The 19851-nt window shown below is 45.5% G+C and overlaps 1 protein-coding gene across 2 annotated transcripts in view; it reads left to right on the top strand.

Moving 5' to 3' along the window:
- The window catches only part of TSPAN17 (tetraspanin 17), a 50877-nt gene that overhangs the window by 18475 nt on the left and 12551 nt on the right, over nt 1-19851 (top strand). The window contains exons 2-3 of one of the 2 annotated variants that reach the window (XM_066591342.1): nt 8162-8212; nt 16154-16300. In XM_066591342.1, coding sequence (XP_066447439.1) covers nt 8162-8212; nt 16154-16300 — 198 coding nt within the window. The remainder of the gene's footprint in view (nt 1-8161; nt 8213-16153; nt 16301-19851) is intronic. The other variant, XM_066591343.1, reaches the window with a different exon arrangement.

Below are 19851 nucleotides of genomic sequence, written 5' to 3'. Positions count from 1 at the left end.
CTCAGCTAATCAGATCAATGCAATGCTTGACGAACCAATGCTGTAACTGGGATTGGTTCATCTAGCGCTGCATTAATTGGCTGAGCAGCACTCAAAGAACCAATCACAGCTGTTTTGCGTTGTGGAGGCGGGATTTATGAATTGGCCAATCAATGCCACAGCTCAGCCAATTCATAAATCCCGCCCCCGACAACGCGATGGCTGTGATTTGCTTCTTCAACCACTGCATTGATTGGCTGAGCAGTGGTTGAAGAACCAGTCACAGCCATTGTGTTGTAGAGGCGGGATTTATGAATCCTATAACCAGGGAGTGATCTTCTGTGGGCGGCCGAGGATTGCAGGATGCGCCGCGGAGCCCCGCAGAACAGTGGGAGGACCCAGACTGAGGCTGCTAGGTAAGTATAATAAGACATAGCACCTCTTCTGGGGCAAAAACAAGTATGAGACATGGTGTTATTTTTGGGGAAACACGGTAGTTCTGTGAAACCACAGCTTGTGTTTCCGGTGGAAAACTTTTGCAGCAAATTTGCAAACCATCTGCACCGAAGACTCAGGCCTCATGTCCACGGGGAAAATCAGATCCGCTGCAGATTCTCCATGGAGAATCTGCAGCGGGTCCCTCCTGCCCCGCGGACATGGGCGCTGAAAATAGGAATAAATCAGAATTAACTTACCTCTCACACGCTCCGGATACTTCCTTCGCTGCGGCGTCATCTTCTCTCGTCGCGGCCGGATCTTCTTTCTTCGGCTCGGCGGATGTGCATGATGACGTCGGTGACGTGCCCCGCGCATGTGCCGGGCCGAAGCAAAATGATCCGGCCGCGACTGAGAGAAGATAGCGCCGCTGCGAAGAGAAGAACCGGAGCGGGTGAGTAAAATCTGATTTTTGTGTCCCGCGGATCCGGACGGCTTCCATAGGCTTCAATAGAAGCCCACGGGAGCCGTCCCTGCGGGAGACCCGCATGAAAATGGAGCATGGTCCAGATTTTTTCATGCTCCATTTTTTTTTAAAATCACTTTTATTGACCATCCGCGGGTATTTATCTACCCCGCGGGTGGTCAATGCATCCCTATGGGGTGCGGATCCGCGGGCAGGAGAAGAGTTAAAATCCGCTGCGGATTTTAATTCTTATTTTGCCCGTGGACATGAGGCCTAAAACCTGCAGGAAATCACCCGGTTTCGGTGCAGATTAGCAGCTGTGGATTTTTCTGCAGATTGTGTAGAAAAGAAGATGATGGGTTTTAATATCCACAAGTAAAGATTTTTCTGCAGATCTGTATTTTGAGAGAGAGAGAGACGCTTTTAAACAGCATTTTCAACACACCCGATCGTTGCAATGGGTGATGAGGTGCGTTAAAAATCATAGAAACGCACAGAAGTGTTGAAAAATGCTCATCTGAGAAGCTCTATGGAAATTAATTAGGGCGGTTTACAGCAATTTTAGCAGGTGTTTCAAATGCTGCGCTAAATGCAGTAAAAAAAAAAGCCTTGTGAAAATGGGCTTACTGAATAGGGGGTTCCCACCGATGGGGTCCCTACTGATCCTCAGGCTGAGGCCTCTCTCACATGAGCCTATTCTACCACGTATCACAGACGCAGTTTTTGCGCGTTTAATACTCAGTACTCATCTCGCATTAAATTTTAATTGTGCCTCACACACAACCGGGGGCTGAGAGAGCCGCTGCGCAGGGAATAATCGTGATCAGCGATCCCAGAGATTGGTCCTCTACCACATTCTAACGATGTGGCCTAATATATTAGTGTCACAGGAGTGCTTACCATCTATGTCAGGACCGGGCAAACTGAAGGAGTGCCAGTGTGCCTAGAAATGAGCTGTTTGTGCCTAAGGGCGTATTTAAACAGATTTAACGGTATCTGAAGCTAGCGATATTTCGCGCGGGGGATCGCTATGATTCTCCGTTCATGGACACCGGCGCTGCGCTTTCCGTAGCAACGCTATGGAAAGCTTTACAGAGCATGATCCACCCGCGGATCATCGGACAGCCTTAGGCCTCCTTCCCACGAGCGTGACGGGCTCCGCCGCGTAATATTACGCAGTGAAGCCCGTCACGGCGCCCCCCAGAGCCCCTATACTTACCTGCGGGAGATAGCGTGAAAACGCTTCCCCGCCCATCGCGTCGTGTGACACGCCCACCGCGTCACGTGACGCGCCGGCCGCGTCAAATGACGCTGCGGCGGTAGGTGGGGAAGCGTTTTTTCACGCTATCTCCCGCTGGTTACAGCGGAAGATAGCGTGAATGGACGGCTTCCATTGACTGCAATGGAAGCCGTCAGCGCGTACAGCCCGTCCTCACCCGCAGCAAATAGAGCATGCTGCGGGTGAGGACGGGAGAAATCGCGGTGCGTAATTCCGCGGTGGAATTACGCATCGTGAGCATTGTGCTATTAGGTTCAATAGAACCTAATAGCAGGGGGCCACGCAGCGGATTTTTGCCGTGAATTTACGCGGCATAAATTTGTTCGTGGGAAGGAGGCCTTATAGGTAACTTGACTTTTTTTTTTTTACAAAGCATGTATTTCCTGAGGGATGCAGTTTATAAAGCTTTACGGCAGACGTCCCCAACCATTTCTACCTTGTGATCCGCATTCAACCGAGTGATGGTTAGGAACGATGTTGGAGTCAAAAAATGAAGAAACCTGTTTTAGGTTGGGCTACGTGGTGACTTATAACAGTTTAACTAGTCACATGGCCAGGGATCTCACTATGGGCTTTGCATGCTAATGTAAGTGAATTCGGCCACGATGCAACTTGCTAGTTACTGCAAGCCCATCCGACAATTGCAAGAAATCCGAATCTGATTCCTTGTGACTGTTGGGTTGCTGCAACTTGCTAGTCACAGTGCAGTCACATTCACTTACTATAGGAGGCGCCATAGCAGGACCATTGTGCAAAAGCTTGGCCTCATGAATGGTAGAGTTGGAAGGGAACTCCAGGGTCATCTGGTCCAACCCCCTGCTCAATGCCGTGGTGTCGTGGTCCAAGTCGCCGCATAGCCCTTGCCTCAATGTGGATAAACAATATATTGGGGAATTGCAAACATTTGTTAAACATGTTAGTTGTGACATTTGACAGGCACTAGCAGTATGTGATCTGGGGTTAGGATATATCTGCAATAATGTCAGATACAGTTCATATGGTTCTAACCCAAGACCCACATGGCAATCCATACATTGAGGGGTCCGCGAGCCACTGGTTGCCTTAAAGTCCCCAATACGCTGAGCTGCTGCCTGCTTTGTACATTGCTGTTCCAGGTGTAGTACACAAGCCGAATATTTAGCCTACACCCACCTTTTTGCGGGAGATATAAGGGGCCTCTGTTACTGCCTGAACGGCATGGGAGGACATTTGTTTCTATGGCAACCAACTTAATCACCGTGGGAAATCTCTTCGCACTATCCACAGCTCTGACTTTCCCTTATATGAAACAGTCTGTATAGTCGGCTCTCACCCCTCCTCCACCAGCATGGTGAGGCTTCCTGTACGGGACACCTGGTCGGTGCTTCCATCCTTACAAGCTGCTACATTGTTGCAATTGCAGATACTTGCTGGGCCAACTCCTTAGTTCATGCGTGTGGGGTCAGGGATGAACGGTGGGCGCCACGAAGGCTGTGGTGTAGTAGATGGACACCGACTAATATGTAAGACCATAGTACTTCCGTCTCGGTGGCTCTACAGGTACTGGGAGTTTATAGAAGATACTGTTGCAATTGGCAGTCAGTGAAATGGTCCCTACAGTGAATGCACACAAATATAATGGGGAGCCTGGGGAGGGGAGCAACATTGGCAGCTTACCCCGATGTGTATAAATTGAGTTCTGAGGATTTCTAACTTATTAGGGTCCGTTCACGGTTTGACACAAATTTCAGCATGGAATCCACACCAAAATTCATGTCAAATCTGCGTTTAGTATTTAATGCATGTGAATCGGGGGGTGGTAACCCTACTCGCATACACTAGGGAATAAAAGTACATGTGGATTTGTGTCCGTGCCGCAGAAAATAAGAAATGCTTACACAAGGTGGTACTTATTTATTATTTTTGTGTGCGCAGATTCCACTTGTGGATCCTCTGTGGCTCCTTGAACTGCATGCATACGTGTGCCAGCGTACTCCTAGAATCTGCGCGTGCACTGAGGATTTAGGTGTGGTGTCCCTTGCCTAAATCATTATGTCCCAATTAGACTGGACAACGGTTGCCTAAACAACTGCACGAGCGTGGACATCGCCGCTAAGGTTGTGGGCGCTCATGCAGAGCGATTAGACAAGCAGATCACCGCTGGGTTCACATTCTAAGTGAAGCGGAGAGCGTTTTCACTCAGCGGGAATCTGGCGAATACGGCTGATTTTTTTATGCTGGCTGAAAGCGAGCAAACTGTAAACGAATATTGCACGATGGCTGTGCATTTAGATGCAATGATTATCGCGCAAATTGATGACAAAAATTGCATAAAGATCGCATAAAGTGGATTTAATCCTGACGTGATCGTACCCTAATGGGCTTTTCTTTAAATAAACAAGTGTTTCCTGTGCACCGAGCCACAGACCAGCCGCGCCTATAGGGAATGCCCTTATTTGACTGCGGCTTCCTTTGTGAAGGGGGAAGTCCTGTATATGTAATGCCTTATACAGCTGCATTTTGTTTCAGTGTTGCCATTCATTTTATGCCACCGTGTTTCATTCTTTTGCAGTAATATAAAATCCTACTGCAAGGCTGCCTGTCCACGGGCGTTTTTACATTGCGTTCCCCGTGGTGATAATCCGGCCACGGGGAATGCAATGCATGCTTTCCATAGCGTTGCTATTGCTGCGATTCTCCGCGGTCAGCCTATCTGTCAGGCTGACCGCAGAGATTCGTCTGCAGGCTCCTGCTGCCGGGTGGAGATCTGCCGCGGGATACCGCAATGCCCGTGGACAGGAGCCTAAGTAGACGCATCTCTACTAGGACAGGTATGGAGTGCTACAACTTTTTAAATTGTCATTGATGCATAAGAAAATTCCTATCACGGACGCGACCTCTCGGATGGAGCGTATTGTCGCACTCCTCTCCGTCTCCATCGTTGCATTCTTGAACAGGCTTATATCGGCTTGTGGCTAATACACTGCCGCAAGAACGCAATACTCAAAATTACACGGGGAGCGGAGAACTATTAAATAAGCCAAGTTTGTATCTGCCCCTATAGTAAGTGGAATATTAAAGGTCTGTAAGCTACAGATGTCTCCTCTTTTACTGGACACAGCTCATTGACCGATGCAGTCAAACAGGTTAGTGCTCCTATAAGGCTCCATGTAGCGCCTCTGCCAGAAGGGAGCCCCCTATAGACCAGACAGATGGAATAACTTCACAGACCTTCAGCCAGCAAGAGATTCTGGGGGGTTTCATAATCCAGAGCTGCATGCATACTTCTGCAAGCGAGTCATAACTTGGGTAATGCTATATGTTTATTGAACTGTTGTTCAAAGGTGAACATGCACACCTGTACACAAATGCTTCAGTATTCACACAGTCTATTTTCTGCCTTTTTTTTTTTTTTGTTTTTTAATTCGAGATCTATGCATCTTTTGTATGATGCCTGTCATTTTTTGGGTGGAGGTTTTTTGTGTGTTTTAACCCCTTGAGTGGCGGGTTTCCTACCACCCTGTCGTGCCCACCAGGGCAGGTTTTTTAAAATTGTCTAATCATTGAATTTCAACTAATTTTGCAGTTGCGTCTCAAGAGCCATAACTTTTTCATTTTTCCATTGACACGGCCATATAAGGGCTTGTTTTTTGCGGGACAAGTTGTGATTTTTTAAACAGGAGGGAGGAAAAAAAGAAATGGGGAAAAAAGAAAAAAAGGGGCCATGTCATTAAGGGGTTAAATAATGTATTAACTTCCTTCTCTGGGTCATTGCGATGCACGGATACCACATGTGTGATTGTATTTTTGATTTTTTACAAAGTAAAGGGAGACAAGTGTTTTTATAATTTTTTTAAATAATTTGTAAACTTTTTTTTTAACTTTTTTTTTTTTTTTTTGTCCCTTTAGGGGACTTCCACAGGGACCCATCAGGACCCCCTGATCACATTCCGGGGGTCTGATGGTGACAGCCCTTCACATGCTGCAGTGACAGCCCTTTACATGCTGCAGTCACATAGACTGCAGCATGTAAAGGGTTAACACAGCAGAGATCGGAGGTTTTCTCTGATCTCTGCTGTAAGAGCTAGTACCTAGCTGTCCTCTGACAGCTAACAACCAGCTCTCCCTGCCACAGAGACCATCGGCTTGCTTCTGACAAGCCGATGGTCTCTATGGCAACCTGTAAACAAAGCAGGACATTGCCGATATGCCGGCAATATCTTCTGCTGGTTTTTCAAAGCCCTTGCACTGCTCTGTGTGTGTCTGTGCAGGCAGAGCACACTGTCACAGCTTGTGGCATTGTGCTCTGCAGCTCCCATAGTGATACATAGCCCGGAAATCTTCCGGGCTATGTCACTATGAGCAGTGGAGCTCGTCCCGGAAAATTTCCGGGCGTGCCACTCAAGGGGTTAAAGGATCTTTTACACGGAACAATTGTTAAATAAAAAAAAAAACTCTTCAAACAAGCCAAAATGAACAATAATTGTTCACCGCCAACGATCAGATTAGAAATGGTTACCTTTTCTTCATTCATTTTCACCAGACATAAAAATCAGCGTTGGCTCATTCACTGATCATTCATTATTGAATTACAGTGAACGACTAAATGATTCTCGTTTGAATGAGCCAACGATGTATCTGCCTCAGTAAACGGGTCGCACGAGTAAACGCTGGAATCATTGTCATTCAAACAACAAATTGGCAGGTCGAAATGCACCCTAAGGCCTCCTTCCCATGAGCGTGACGGGGTCCGCCGCGTAATATTACGCAGTGAAGCCCGTCACGGCGCCGCCCAGAGCCCCTATACTTACCTGCGGGAGATAGCGTGAAATCGCTTCCCCGCCCACCGCCGCCGCGTCACCGCCCACCGCCGCTGTGTCACCGGCCGTGTCACGTGCACGGCCGGCCGTATCACGTGACGCGGCCGGCCGCGTCATATGGCGTCATATGACGCGCGGCGGTAGGCGGGAAAGCGTTTTTTCACGCTATCTCCCGCTGGTTACAGCGGGAGATAGCGTGAACGGACGGCTTCCATTGACTGCAATGGAAGCCGTCAGTGCGTACAGCCCGTCCTCACCCGCAGAAAATAGAGCATGCTGCGGGTGAGGACGGGAGAAATCGTGGTGCGTAATTCCGCGGTGGAATTACGCATTGTGAGCATTGTGCTATTAGGTTCAATAGAACCGCGAATTACGCGGCGGAAATCCGTTCGTGGGAAGGAGGCCTTAGTCGAGTCATCCCCTTAGCACGTTGTCATCCACAGTCTTGCCGGTGTTTTTTTTATTTATTTATTTTTTTAATTTTTATTTCTCACTCTGTTGCTTCGTAACGGAGATTGCGAACATGCAATGTAATTGTGTATGTACAGCATTGTATGCCCATAGAGAACAGTGGGCTCTATCTATTGTGTATTTTTCGTATCGCTGCGTGTTTTTTTTTTTTGCGAGTGTATGACATGTAACGAATATTCGCAAATGCGAATGGATCAATGAAAATCACTGTACTTTTACTGACTCTCTTGCCCGGGTATCACATGGTGAGATTACGCTCACTTACTTGGAATTGCATGTCCCCCGCCAGTCTTAGACATGGCACATCTTACTCCACTGCACAGTATGAGTCGCACCCCTTTGGCTGTCCGTGCGCCAGAGACATGCAGCAGTTTTCGCTGTAAACCCTGGTTTCGGCCGCTCCCCTGCCTGTTCTCAGGGCTGGAGTCGGTCTGTTTTCCTTGGGCAAATGTGTATTTAACAAAAAGCAAGATCCTGAACATGTGCTAGTGCTGTGGGAGTAACTGCTTTGTGCGGCGCTGAATCCGCTTCTGTGCGAGCACTATGGCCCTTTGTTCAGTAAAGGTCGGGTTTTACCACGCTATTCATTATTCTCCCAAGCTTTTCTCTGCCTTCATGGGGAAGGTATGACTGCAATTGTGAATCTACATGAAGAGAATAGATGTGTATAATGTGTTTGCCATCTGTCCATAATACCTTGTGACTAACCTTGTGTATCTTATTGCCTTGCAGTTGTTGGGAGCTGCGTTCCTCGCTATTGGCTTATGGGCATGGGCAGAGAAGGTAAAGTCTACTTTGTCATAGACTTACATTTCTACATGGTTGTCTTAAAACTTCATTGTTTTTCATACACTTCTCAGCACAGCTTCTAGCTTAATGTCCTGAAGCCAAGGGTTCATTCTCATCGCATTGGGGGTCCGTTCCAGAACCTCCGTCGCTGATTTCCACTAGAAAACATGACAAACGCCGGATGGAAAATCGTACAGATCCCATTGTGATCGATAGGGGGAGCCCATTTGGTTCCGACAGAAGACGAAACGGTTCGGCCAGGGGTGTCGTTTCGTGCTCCCTGAACGGAATCTCCTAATGTGGATGTGAACAAGCCCTTATCTGGCTATGGTACATTTATCACTTACGATGCAAGCTATGATAATGGGGTGATTAACATTGCTTCATTGGAGCACCTTTTTTTACATTAAGGCCCATTTAGACATAACGATTATCGCTCAAAAGATGTCTTTTGAGCAATAATCGTTGTGTCCATTTACAGCGCAAGGTGATCGCTAAAACATTGAGTGATCACCTTGCACTCTGAGCGGGGGATGCAGAAGACAAGCGGGGTGGACGTGCCTGTCTTCTGCATCCAGCTGTTCCTCGCTCGCAGCGCCCGGCTGTTACACAGCGGAGCGCTCCGAGCGGAGTATAAAGACGACAAGCGAGATGGCCCCTCTTGTCTTCTGCACCCAGCTGTTCTCTGCTCGGAGCGCCCGGCTGTAATACAGCTGAACGCTCGAGCAGGGTATGAAGAACGCAGCCAGACAGCTTTGTTCTTCATACCTAACCTGTGTTCAGGGAGCAGGATACAGCTGAAACAATAGTATCAGCTGTATCCTGCTGTGAATTCCTGATAACTGATCTCTGATCTTTCAGCATGCTGAAAGAGAACGATCAGCGACGGCTTAACGAAAACTGCACGAAGTCAGTGCAGTTAGACACAACGATTATCGCTCAAAAGACGGCTTTTAAGTTCATTTTGAGCGATAATCGTTGTCCAAATGGGCCTTTAGAGTGTGAGCACACCTGGTGCTTACATCATTACACGTTAGTCAGTCCTAAAGGAACTATTTAGAAGTATTCACGGTTCCTCTAAGCAGGTAGCTTACGTCTTCATATGCAAGTCTATCATTGTATGGTTCAAGTCCATAATGCAGCACCCTTGGAAACTAGTGGGCCTGTACTTTACCGCTGTGTGTCTAAGACTATGTGTGGACCAAGTGATGGAATGTATAGAGGTGATGCAGTACAGAAGTATCCACCTCTGTGATACGGTGCCATAGGGTTTCTTTCACCACGCAGCTCCATGCGCATTAGTTTGCTGTGTGATGCCTTGCTTTGCTAAAGGAGTATAAACCGCAGTCACTTGTGTAAGCCCAGCTAAGAAATGCCGGATTGCATTGATATTAGTAAAAGTCAAAATTGAGTTCTATCACCTGCATAATATGTCCCTGATCTGGCCATTGCTGTTGGTCAGTCTCAGGAAAGTGGTTCAAATTTAAAAGAAGCGCTCTTGGAAGAAATGTTAGTACTTTCTGCATTTGTAATGTATATGAGATTCACAGGGTGGAGTTAAATAAAACTGATCCAGCGGTATATCGCAATGCGGGTGTGCTATACTGAAATGACTGCACTTGAATAGGAAGGCATGGCTGTACTACATAATGGTATGGTGCACGGGCTCCTGCGCGCCCGGGAACATGGATTCCTGACCACAGAAACGCTAAAGACACTCGGTCCTCATCCATTCCAGACTCGACTACTGCAACTCGCTGTTCATCGGCCTCCCCACTCCAGGCTCTTCCTTCTCCAATCCATACTAAATGCGGCAGCTAGACTCCTCTTCCTATCCAGCCATTTATCAGATGCCTCCGCACTATACCAGTCGCTGCACTGGCTGCCCATACAGTATAGAACTCAATTGAAACTCCCCAACCTCACTCAGTGCTCTACATGGTGCTGCGCCATTGTACACTGCCTCCCTCCTGTCCATTTACCACCCATCCCACGCACTCCGATCCGCTAACACATCCAGACTAAACGGACCTCACACGCTCGCCTCCAGGACTTCACCAGAGCAGCACTGACCCTATAGAATGCTCTACCACAAGACATCCCATATGCACAGCGTTTCAGAAGCGTCCTGAAGACTCGTCTCTTCAAAGAAGCATACCAACTCCCCTGATCTAGTCCCCCGCACCATAAGATGCCTCTCATGAACATTTCCCGCCCCGTACCTCCTGCACTCCCACATGCCATATCACCTGCCCTGTAACCTATGTATCACCCCCGTCCCCCCTTTTGAATACCACTTGTAACCTTTGTACTGCTTGAGCTTCCCTGTACATCAAATACGCTACGGAATAATGGCGCTATACACATAAAGATGATTATTATTTCAATTGTATGTTGTGGCCCCTGTAGATAGAATAAAACCCAATTACAAAGTTAAAGAGTCACATGTGTGAAGAAGAAATTTTTTTTCCGCATTTCTTATGTCCCGTGGGACCGATGCTATCCCTGAAGCAAAGAAAGTGAACTCAAAGTGGCTCCCTCTACTATGATAGAGGAGATCTTCCAGTTAGTCATCCACCGTCGTCTGCAGGAGATTCGGGTACCGATCTGCACTGAGGGACCCTGGAATGATCACAACTGCAACGACTACTACATACATGCATTGTAGCAGAAGGAGGCTACTTCGAGAGTGGTCTTCCTTCAGTCATAGCAGCGGTCCCATGGGGCTTGGAGAAACGTGGAAAGCAGATTTCTGCTTCTTGCATGTTACTCTTCAACTTTGCGGTTGGGTTTTACTCCCTCTTACAGGGGCCACAATACAAAATTGAAATCCATGTTCCAGGGCCCTGTGCACCATACCATTGTGTAGCACAGCCATACCCTCCTATTCAAGTACACTATTGTTATTACAGTCTAGGACAGCAGTACTGAGATCTAGCGCTGGATCAGGCTTTTTGACTCCACCCGGTATAACTAGTTATGTTACTTTTCTTACCAAGCGCTTGATCAGTGATTTATCCCCTCCTTTCCATTAATTGTACCGTGGGACTCTGACAATCCAAATCCTACAGACGCGTTGGTCTTTCTATGTGTTCCCCTGAGACTCCCATTGAGCATGTCGCTGTAATGCATAGGGAGACTGACCTACAGCCTGGCCATAAGAGCCTCTATGACTTGGAGAGCCATGTGGTACAAAGCATGAATAAAGCACTTGCTAAGAGCAGCACTATTTACCCTATAAGTTTGGGAGTATTTCTCTGAGGATGGAGAATGCTCAGAAGAAAGTCCTTATTAAACTACGGATGTGATATCGGGGCGGTCTTAATGGCTGGCTGTGTCAGAATACAGGTTATGTTCTGCGGTAGGTTCGTTTTAGACTTCTATCACCCTTTAACAAAGGTCTATTCTAATTGCCCTCCTACATGCGTTTGCAGCTAATGAAACCTATTTTTTTATTAATCTGCAATTAAGCCCATCCTCGTGTTGCTTTATAGAATGTAGGCTGCAAGTGGCAGGCCGTTAATTGATCCTCCACCCGGCTCATCACATTAGCGGCGTGCGGTATACATGGCGTTCTGTGGGATTTATTGCTACACTTTGGCAGAATGCGCCCTAAACTGTGCAAGATGCGTTAAAGATGTGAGACCCGGCCGGAGGAAATAACTTTATTACAGACTCATTATGTGTTGCTTATAGGGGTTGGGGTTAGAAAAACAGTTTTCCCATACAATTAAGCTGGATTACAATTCTGGGATGCTGTCAGATCAGAACATGTACAGTGTTCCCTGCGAATGGAAAATGACGAATGCTGGCAAAGTAGATGCATGTGGATTCTCCAGGGGACTTCCTGCCATCTGGTCCCTTTGATTTTAAGTTTCATTGGAACAAAGTGCAGCGCAGGAGCGGTGGAAGCGATACAACGTTGATTAACGAGTGATCGGTACAAGTCTGTCTATTCTTCTAGCTAGAGGTGAAGTATCTGTTCAGCCATTAACAGTGCTGTGAGTGGTTTAAATGGAACAATTTCCTTGTGGGCGGCCATATTGGAGGTACACCCTTCCATCCTGTATCATCAGTATAACCAGTACTGCAGGGTGTGTGGTTATGGTGACTAAAACAAATGGGAATCTATTCGCTGAGAAACGTCCTATAGTATTAGTGAGTTTGAGTGTCGTGATCACCTCCATATATGGAATTTAAAGAATTCTACAAATCAGAAAAAAAAAGGTTAGAAAAATAGAATGTTTCACTATCTATCAAATATGGGAGCGATTATCTTTCCTTTACTGCAGCTTTTAGGGATGTGCTTTACAGCAGCTTCATGGGCCAGTCACACAGTGGATATGAGGACCCCTTGACTTCTATGGAAGACTGTTCTAGGCATGTTCTGATCTATGATCATTTACTGGTTATTGCGGATCCTGTGTTATGTCTATATACACTACTGGTTAAAAGTTTTAGGACCCCTCAATTTTTTTTCAGGTATTTTTGACATTAACCCCTTAGTGATTGAGCTTTTTTTTTCCATTTTTGTTTTTTCCTCCACCCTTTTAAAAAATCGTAACTCCTTTATTTATCCATTGACGCCGCTGTTTGAGGGCTTGTTTTTTGCGGGACGAGTTGTATTTTACAATGGGACTATTTAAAGTACCATATAATGTACTGAAAAACTTTTGCAAAATTTTAAATGGAGAAAAATGGGTAAAAAAAATGTGACTTTTTGATTGCTTTTTATTGCATTTTTTTTTCCTTGGAGATACTGGGTGACAAAAAAAAGCGCACTTCTGGCGATCTTAATTTTTTTTTTTTTTTGCTGACGTTCATCGTGCAGGGTAAATAATGCATTACTTTAATAGTGTATTTTTATGGATGAAGTGATGCCAAATGTATATCTTGTTTTATTTATATTCTATTACAAATATGGCAATCGGGGTGGTTTTTTAAAAACTTACTTTTTTTCTTTTTTTTTTTTTTTAAATAATGAATAAAACTTTATTCTTATTTTTACTTACATACCGGCTGCCATGACACTCACATGGCTCCCTGCTATCTCATCACCGTGGACTGTACGGGACTCTCAAACAGTGTTAGGGGCACTTAAAAGGTTAACAGCTCTGATTAGCCGTGCGGCTCATCGCAGCTGTTGCTGTTGGGTGTAAGAAACAGCCATCACCCAGGATGTATGAAGAGCGGTCGCCACACGATCTCTCTTCATATATAGACCACCAATACAAGCCGTTAAATAGCGTATCGGCGGTCGGTAAGGGGTTAACACAGTTCAAGTCCAGTAAATAACATAAAATGGTTCAAAAGTAAGTTTAAAACCTAAAAATACTTTGAAATTTTAACCTGAAATGCAAAGCTAGTGTGAATTTGTGATTTTGAAGCAAAGGTCTTTTTTTCAGGAAAAAAAGGACAGCTGCAGCACAGAAAGTAAATTATGGTTTGAAATTGGATGCAAACTATTCTTACAGGTGTCTCCACCTTTGTAGTTTACTTTAAAACCCTCTGATTCTATATAACCAGTGTTGGAACAGACTGCATTACAACACCCTCTAGGGCAGGATTTGGACAGTTTTTGATCTTCAGAACAGAGCATGTTGCTATCATAAATGGCAAGAAAAAGACAATTAACCAAAGACGACAGATCATTTTAACCCTTAGGCCGGCTGTCCACGGGCGTTGCGAAGTCCAGCCCGGGAGCAGGAGCCGCTGCCGAACCTCTGCCGGTCAGCCCTATCTGATAGGCTGGCCGCTGCCGAACCTCTGCCGGTCAGCCCTATCTGATAGGCTGGCCGCAGCGAATGCTGCGAATTGCCCGCCGTGATCGGAGAATCGCAATGATTCTCTGCTTGTGGACAGGGGCCGGCGCTTTCTATAGCAATGCTATGGAAAGCATTGGCCGGCGTGATAGAAGTGTAGACGTGGCCTCCAGAGAAATTGCCATGAAAGCCAAAGTGGCCGTCAGTGCAGTTTCCTATACTGTCAAAAGTCACTTGGAAACTGGAGGAAACTGACAGGAAGAGATCTGGCAGACCAAAGGCCATAGAAAATCAAGTGACAAGTTTTTTTCGATTCAACAGTTTGTGATCAGCGCCTCACAGTACAACATCTTCAAGCACAGCTCAATGCAGCAAAAATAAGTTTCAATTTAAACTGTGCAGATAAGACTTGAAATACTTGAGGGTTTGACAGGTAGAGTATCAGTGAGAAAGCCACTACTAAGATTGCAGAATAAAAAGACTTGCCTGGTTCAAGCAGCACTTCCAGTAGACTACTGAAAAGAGGAAAAGGGTCTTATAGACTGATGAATCAAAATGTCACATCTTTACTACATCACGCAGGGTTTTTGTACGCCGTCATGTGGGTGAAAGGATGGTTACTAAATGTGTGACACCAACTGTCAATCATGGAGGAGGACGCGTGATGATCTTGGAGCTCCCTTGCTGGAACCAGAATTCGCAGCTTGCACAGGGTGACTGGCAAGCAGGGCACCACTGCATTTTGCTATGCCAGGCAATACCCTCTGGTGTTCGCCTGGTTGGTCAAGGGTTCATATTACAGCAAGACAATGATTCAACACATACTCCTAGAACTACTTAAGAAGACAAGGCGGCGGCTGTAGGCTCCAAAGAATGGGATGGCCTGTACAATCTTCAGACTTAAACCCCATTGACCTTGTTTGGGATGAACTGGACAGAAGGGTGAAAGCAAAGCAACCTACAAGTGCAGCACATTTGTGGGAACTTCTGCAACAAAGTTGGGAAGACGTTTCTGAACAATATCTGAATGTAGTTGTAGGAAGAATGCCTCAAGTGTGTAAACTTGTTATATCTGGCAGAGGGGGCAACTTTGAAAAGTCAAAAATCTAGATTTCATTTGGTAAAAAAAGCTAATCCATCATTTTTATTCATCTTAACTTATTAGTTCTATGCTGTCATTTCACAGTATATTGGAGACAGTAAACTCTAAATATCAATAAAAACTGGAAAAATTTAGACATTCTAAACAATGTCTAGAATGTAAGAGAAATGTTGGTCAATCTCTGCTGTGATCTGTTGCTTGGTTTGGGTGTCCATTAAAGTGACCTTCCAGTCCTGGACAAAGACCGATGGCCGCACCAGGTCTTTGACTGCCGCATGCACATTCTACCTTAGTATCCATCTAAATCATTACAGGCTGCTTTGATTGTCCTGTGCGGCTCTTGCAAGCAGTACTGGCCAATCAGAGCAGCGTGTAGTGTCTTAGACTACCTATGCATACTGATACACATATTACGCCTCAAGTTGCCAGAGAATTGGTGCGGCCATTTTTGTTTGTCTAGAACAGGGGGTGATTTTCTTTTGGCAATTTTTTTTTTTTTAAGAGAAAAATAAATGTCCCACTAAAATTTTTGAAGCTTAGCGAATTTGTTAGGAATCTGTCTCAACGCATTGACTGATTCCAGTAGCAACAATCAAGACTTACTGATCACAGGTTACAGCCTGTATTACAGCCCCAGACAGCTTTCATACAAGTATTGCAGTGCTTTTTTTTTTACAAAGCTCAGTTTTTACTTGGATTGTAATGTAAAATGGCGTTCAAGATACAATTTAAAGCAGTTCTCCCGCAAAGCGCGTTTATCATCTATCCACAGGATAAATGCCTGATTGCCGGGGGCCCTGCTGTTAGGACTCCGCAATCACCAGAACAGGGATCCCCTGAGCCCTCCCTTTTCCTTCTCGCTGCTCAGCCACAATGAAGGTTTGAATGGAGCTGTAGTCACACATGTGCCCTGCCACCCCATTCAATATCTATGGGACTGACTGCGACAGCCAAGCCCATGTGACTTCTGATATAACTTTTTAGAACTTGATCAGGGCTTATCATGTGCTCCTCTAACGTTCATCACACGTAGCATACTTGATCTTTCTCATATGTTTGTTCTCTTCACAGGGTGTCCTTTCCAACATCTCATCCATCACAGATCTCGGCGGCTTTGACCCGGTCTGGCTGTTCATGGTCACCGGGGCGGTTATGTTTGTGCTGGGGTTTGCTGGCTGCATTGGAGCACTACGGGAAAACACCTCTCTTCTGAAATTTGTATGTCATTTAAATTTATTATTGCTGTGACTTTTACATTTAAAAATGTTTTCAGAAGTGTTTTTTTTTTTTCCTCTCCAGGCGATGTGAATTTAGACTTTGTTCATACAGGGCACTGACCTTTTTAGGGTCCATACAAACCCTTATATAACTTGCTAAAAAAATCTGTATAATATATTACACTGTACAGCTGCAAGTCATAATGATTTCTTTGACATTACCTCCATTTCTGCCGCTGTTACATGGGTGCTAGCAGCAGTCGCTGGTGCTTTCATTTTCCTAAGGGCTCATGTCCACGGGCAAAATGTGATTTAAAATCCGCAGCGGATCTCCCGCGCGCGGATCCGCACCCCATAGGGATGCATTGACCACCCGCGGGTACATAAATACCCGCGGATCGTCAATAAAAGGCATTTAAAAAAAAATGGAGCATGAAAAAATCTGGACCATGCTCCATTTTCATGCGGGTCTCCCGCGGGGACGGCTCCCGCGGGCTTCTATTGAAGCCTATGGAAGCCGTCCGGATCCGCGGGAGACCTAAAATAGGAATTAAAAGCATTTACTCACCCGCAGCGGGCCGCGAAGCTCTGCTCTTCCTCACGGCCGCATCTCCCTTGCTTCGGCTCGGCGGATGTGCCCGGCGCATGCGCGCGGCACGTCGACGTGCCGCCGGCGTCAGGAATTCATCCGCCGGCCGAAAATGAAGATCCGGCCGTGAGGAACAGCTGACCTTCGCCGCCCGCTACGGATAGGTAAATGCTTTTAAATTTCTATTTTCGGCGCTCATGTCCGCGGGGCAGGAGGGACCTGCTGCAGATTCTACATGTAGAATCTGCAGCGGATCTGATTTTCCCCGTGGACATGAGGCCTAATAACTGCTGGGCAGCACCTGCAAGCGCAGCTTTAAAGCTTAGGTAATAGCGTTAATTGCTGGGCAGCACTTGCAGGTGCAGTCCGGCAATTGTCGGGAAAACCTGACCGCTAGCGGACACCATTGGTTCTCATGTAATAGCAGCCTTATTGATATCTAATTCACAATTCTACACAAACCTAATCTAACTAATAGTTTAAGCACATTGAGTAAAAGCCCACAGTGCAGTGAGGAAACTTAAGGGACTTCTCCAAGAGCTAATCAGCAAAAGGTAATAAGATTGGAAGTGTGGGTTTCACAGGTGTTTTGCCCATTAAAAAAAGGCACACAAAGCCAGGTTACTGACATGTATTCCTAAAAAAGATTCATTAGTGTGAACCATGCCTCGTTGCAAACAGCCTTTAGAAAACCTCAGATATGATGTAGAAACGTATAGAGCTGGTTAATTAATGAAAGCATTGCTGAACACCTAGATGTACAATACATCAATCCACAGATAGACAAATTATCTACACACAAGGAAAATTCAGAACACTTGCACCTCTCTAGGAGTGGGCGTCTTGTTAGGATCACTCCCAACTACAAAAACAGGTAAATCCTGAAAGTGATAAAGCACCCAAGGGTTATAACAAAAGATTTACAGAAGACTAAACTGCAAAAAGTTCTGTTTAGGAGTCCACTATTAGAAAAATGCTAAACAAGAATGGTGTTCATGAAAGGACACCACGAAGGAAGCCACTGCTGCCCAATAATGCAAAGGCCTCCCGGCTTGCCATGTCTGTCAAATGTAAAGTATATAAAATTTCACCCATATGAGCATTGTAAAGGCAAAACAAGTACTATTCATTTCTCCTCTCAAAAAAAACAAAACTGATCAAAAAGCCAAATATATGCAAAAATTTTAACGCTAAAAACTACAGCTTGTCCTACAAAAAATGCACTCTGAAACCTCACCATCAATGGAAAAGTGAAAAACGTATGGGTCTCTGAAAAGGATTCTAAAAAGTCATTAGTTTCCAAAATGATGTTTACTGTGCAGAAGAAGAGAAGCCTAAACAAAATATTAATTTCAGTGCTGTCCTAAAGTTATAGTTGTATCATTTTATACTGCATGGTGAACAGCTAAAAAAAAAATTAGTTTTTTTCCCCCTCCATTACATGTTCCCCATAATGGTACCAAGAAAACATACAGCGTGACTCGCAAAAGTCAAGCCTTCATATAACTAGGTCGATGCAAAATGATAGTTATGGCTTTTGAAAGGGGAAAATTAAAGGGACACTCTAGTGAAAACACATTAGTTCATTAATTGGGCTGCGTCCTTAATGTGTTAGGACATGTTTTTGTATTACAATTTCTAAAATTCCATGAAGATATAGCATGAGCTGAAGAGGGTTGTGCATGCAAGGCATCACAGAAATATTGATGAACTGAAACACATTTGTGGCAAAAGGTAGAAAATTCCTCCTCAATGTTCTGCAAATCTTATTTGCATTGATGGGAAACATTTGATGGAAGTGACTGCTGCTAAAGGGGGGGATCTGCAGCAGTTTAAATTGGTGGGTTCACTTTCTTCTAGCACTCTGGATGTTTATTTACTCAATGTGCTCTATAAAAGTGCCTTTACACTTGTGATCTCAATATTGCAGTGTTTTTTTTTTTTAACGCAAATGTCAATAGGATTTTCTAATGTTAAAAACACATCACACACAAATCGCAGAGCACAAACTTGCGATTTTGGTCCAATGCGTTTTTAACATTAGAAAGTCCGATTGACATTCGCATTAAAAAAAGCACGCAGCGATATCGCGATTGCAAGTGTGCAGGCACCCTAATTGTCACCAAATCACACTATTTGGTATCACGGTAATTGTAAAGGGTTCACATAATTTTTCATGCAGCTGTATTTCCTTCCAAGAGTAAGAGGATGAGTAGCTTGCATCTAACACTTTCAAGATTTTATTAGTTGAAACAAAAATCTAATGGTGACATTTTAACAAAAATGTGGAAATAAGGGCGCATTCACACGACCGTATATCGGTCGGGTTTTCACGCCCAGCCGATATACGGCGTCTCTCTCTGCAGGGGGAGGAGGCTGGAAGAGCCGGGAGCAGTGCTCTGAGCTTCCGCCCCCATCCCACCTCTCCTCATTGAAAATAGTGCAGGGGGTTGGAGAGAAGGCAGAGGAGGGGGCGGGAGCTCAGAGCATTGCTTTCGGCTCTTCCAGCCTCCTCCACCTGCAGAGAGAGATGCCGTATATTGGCTGGGCGTGAAAACCCAGCCTATATACGGTCATCTGAATGCCCCCTAAGGGTGAATTCACATCTGCGTTAGGGCTCAGGTCAGGGTTTCCGTCTCTCTGCTTACTTTTTGGAGGAGAGAAACGAATATAAAACTGAAATAAACTAACCATTTTTTTTCCCCTCCCACTTTTATTTCAATGGGTTTTCAAAAAAAGAGAATACTTCCTGCCGGTATTCACCAAGCCGACGGCTCTGCGTGCCAGCAGGGAGGGCTCTGCGTGCCGCCTTTGGCACGCGTGCCATAGGTTTGCCACCACTGGCCTACAGTGTTTCCCATCGCCAGTCCTCACGGACCTCCAACAGGTCAGGTTTTCAGGATTTTCTCTTGGAATTGCGCAGGTGATGACATTGCCACAGGTGTTCATTCTATAGGATATCC

This window comes from Eleutherodactylus coqui, chromosome 2, assembly GCF_035609145.1.
Source record: "Eleutherodactylus coqui strain aEleCoq1 chromosome 2, aEleCoq1.hap1, whole genome shotgun sequence".
In the NCBI taxonomy this organism is placed as follows: Eukaryota; Metazoa; Chordata; class Amphibia; order Anura; family Eleutherodactylidae; genus Eleutherodactylus; species Eleutherodactylus coqui.
Note: the sequence above shows the minus strand (reverse complement) of the source record. Positions and strands in the feature narration are given on the sequence as shown.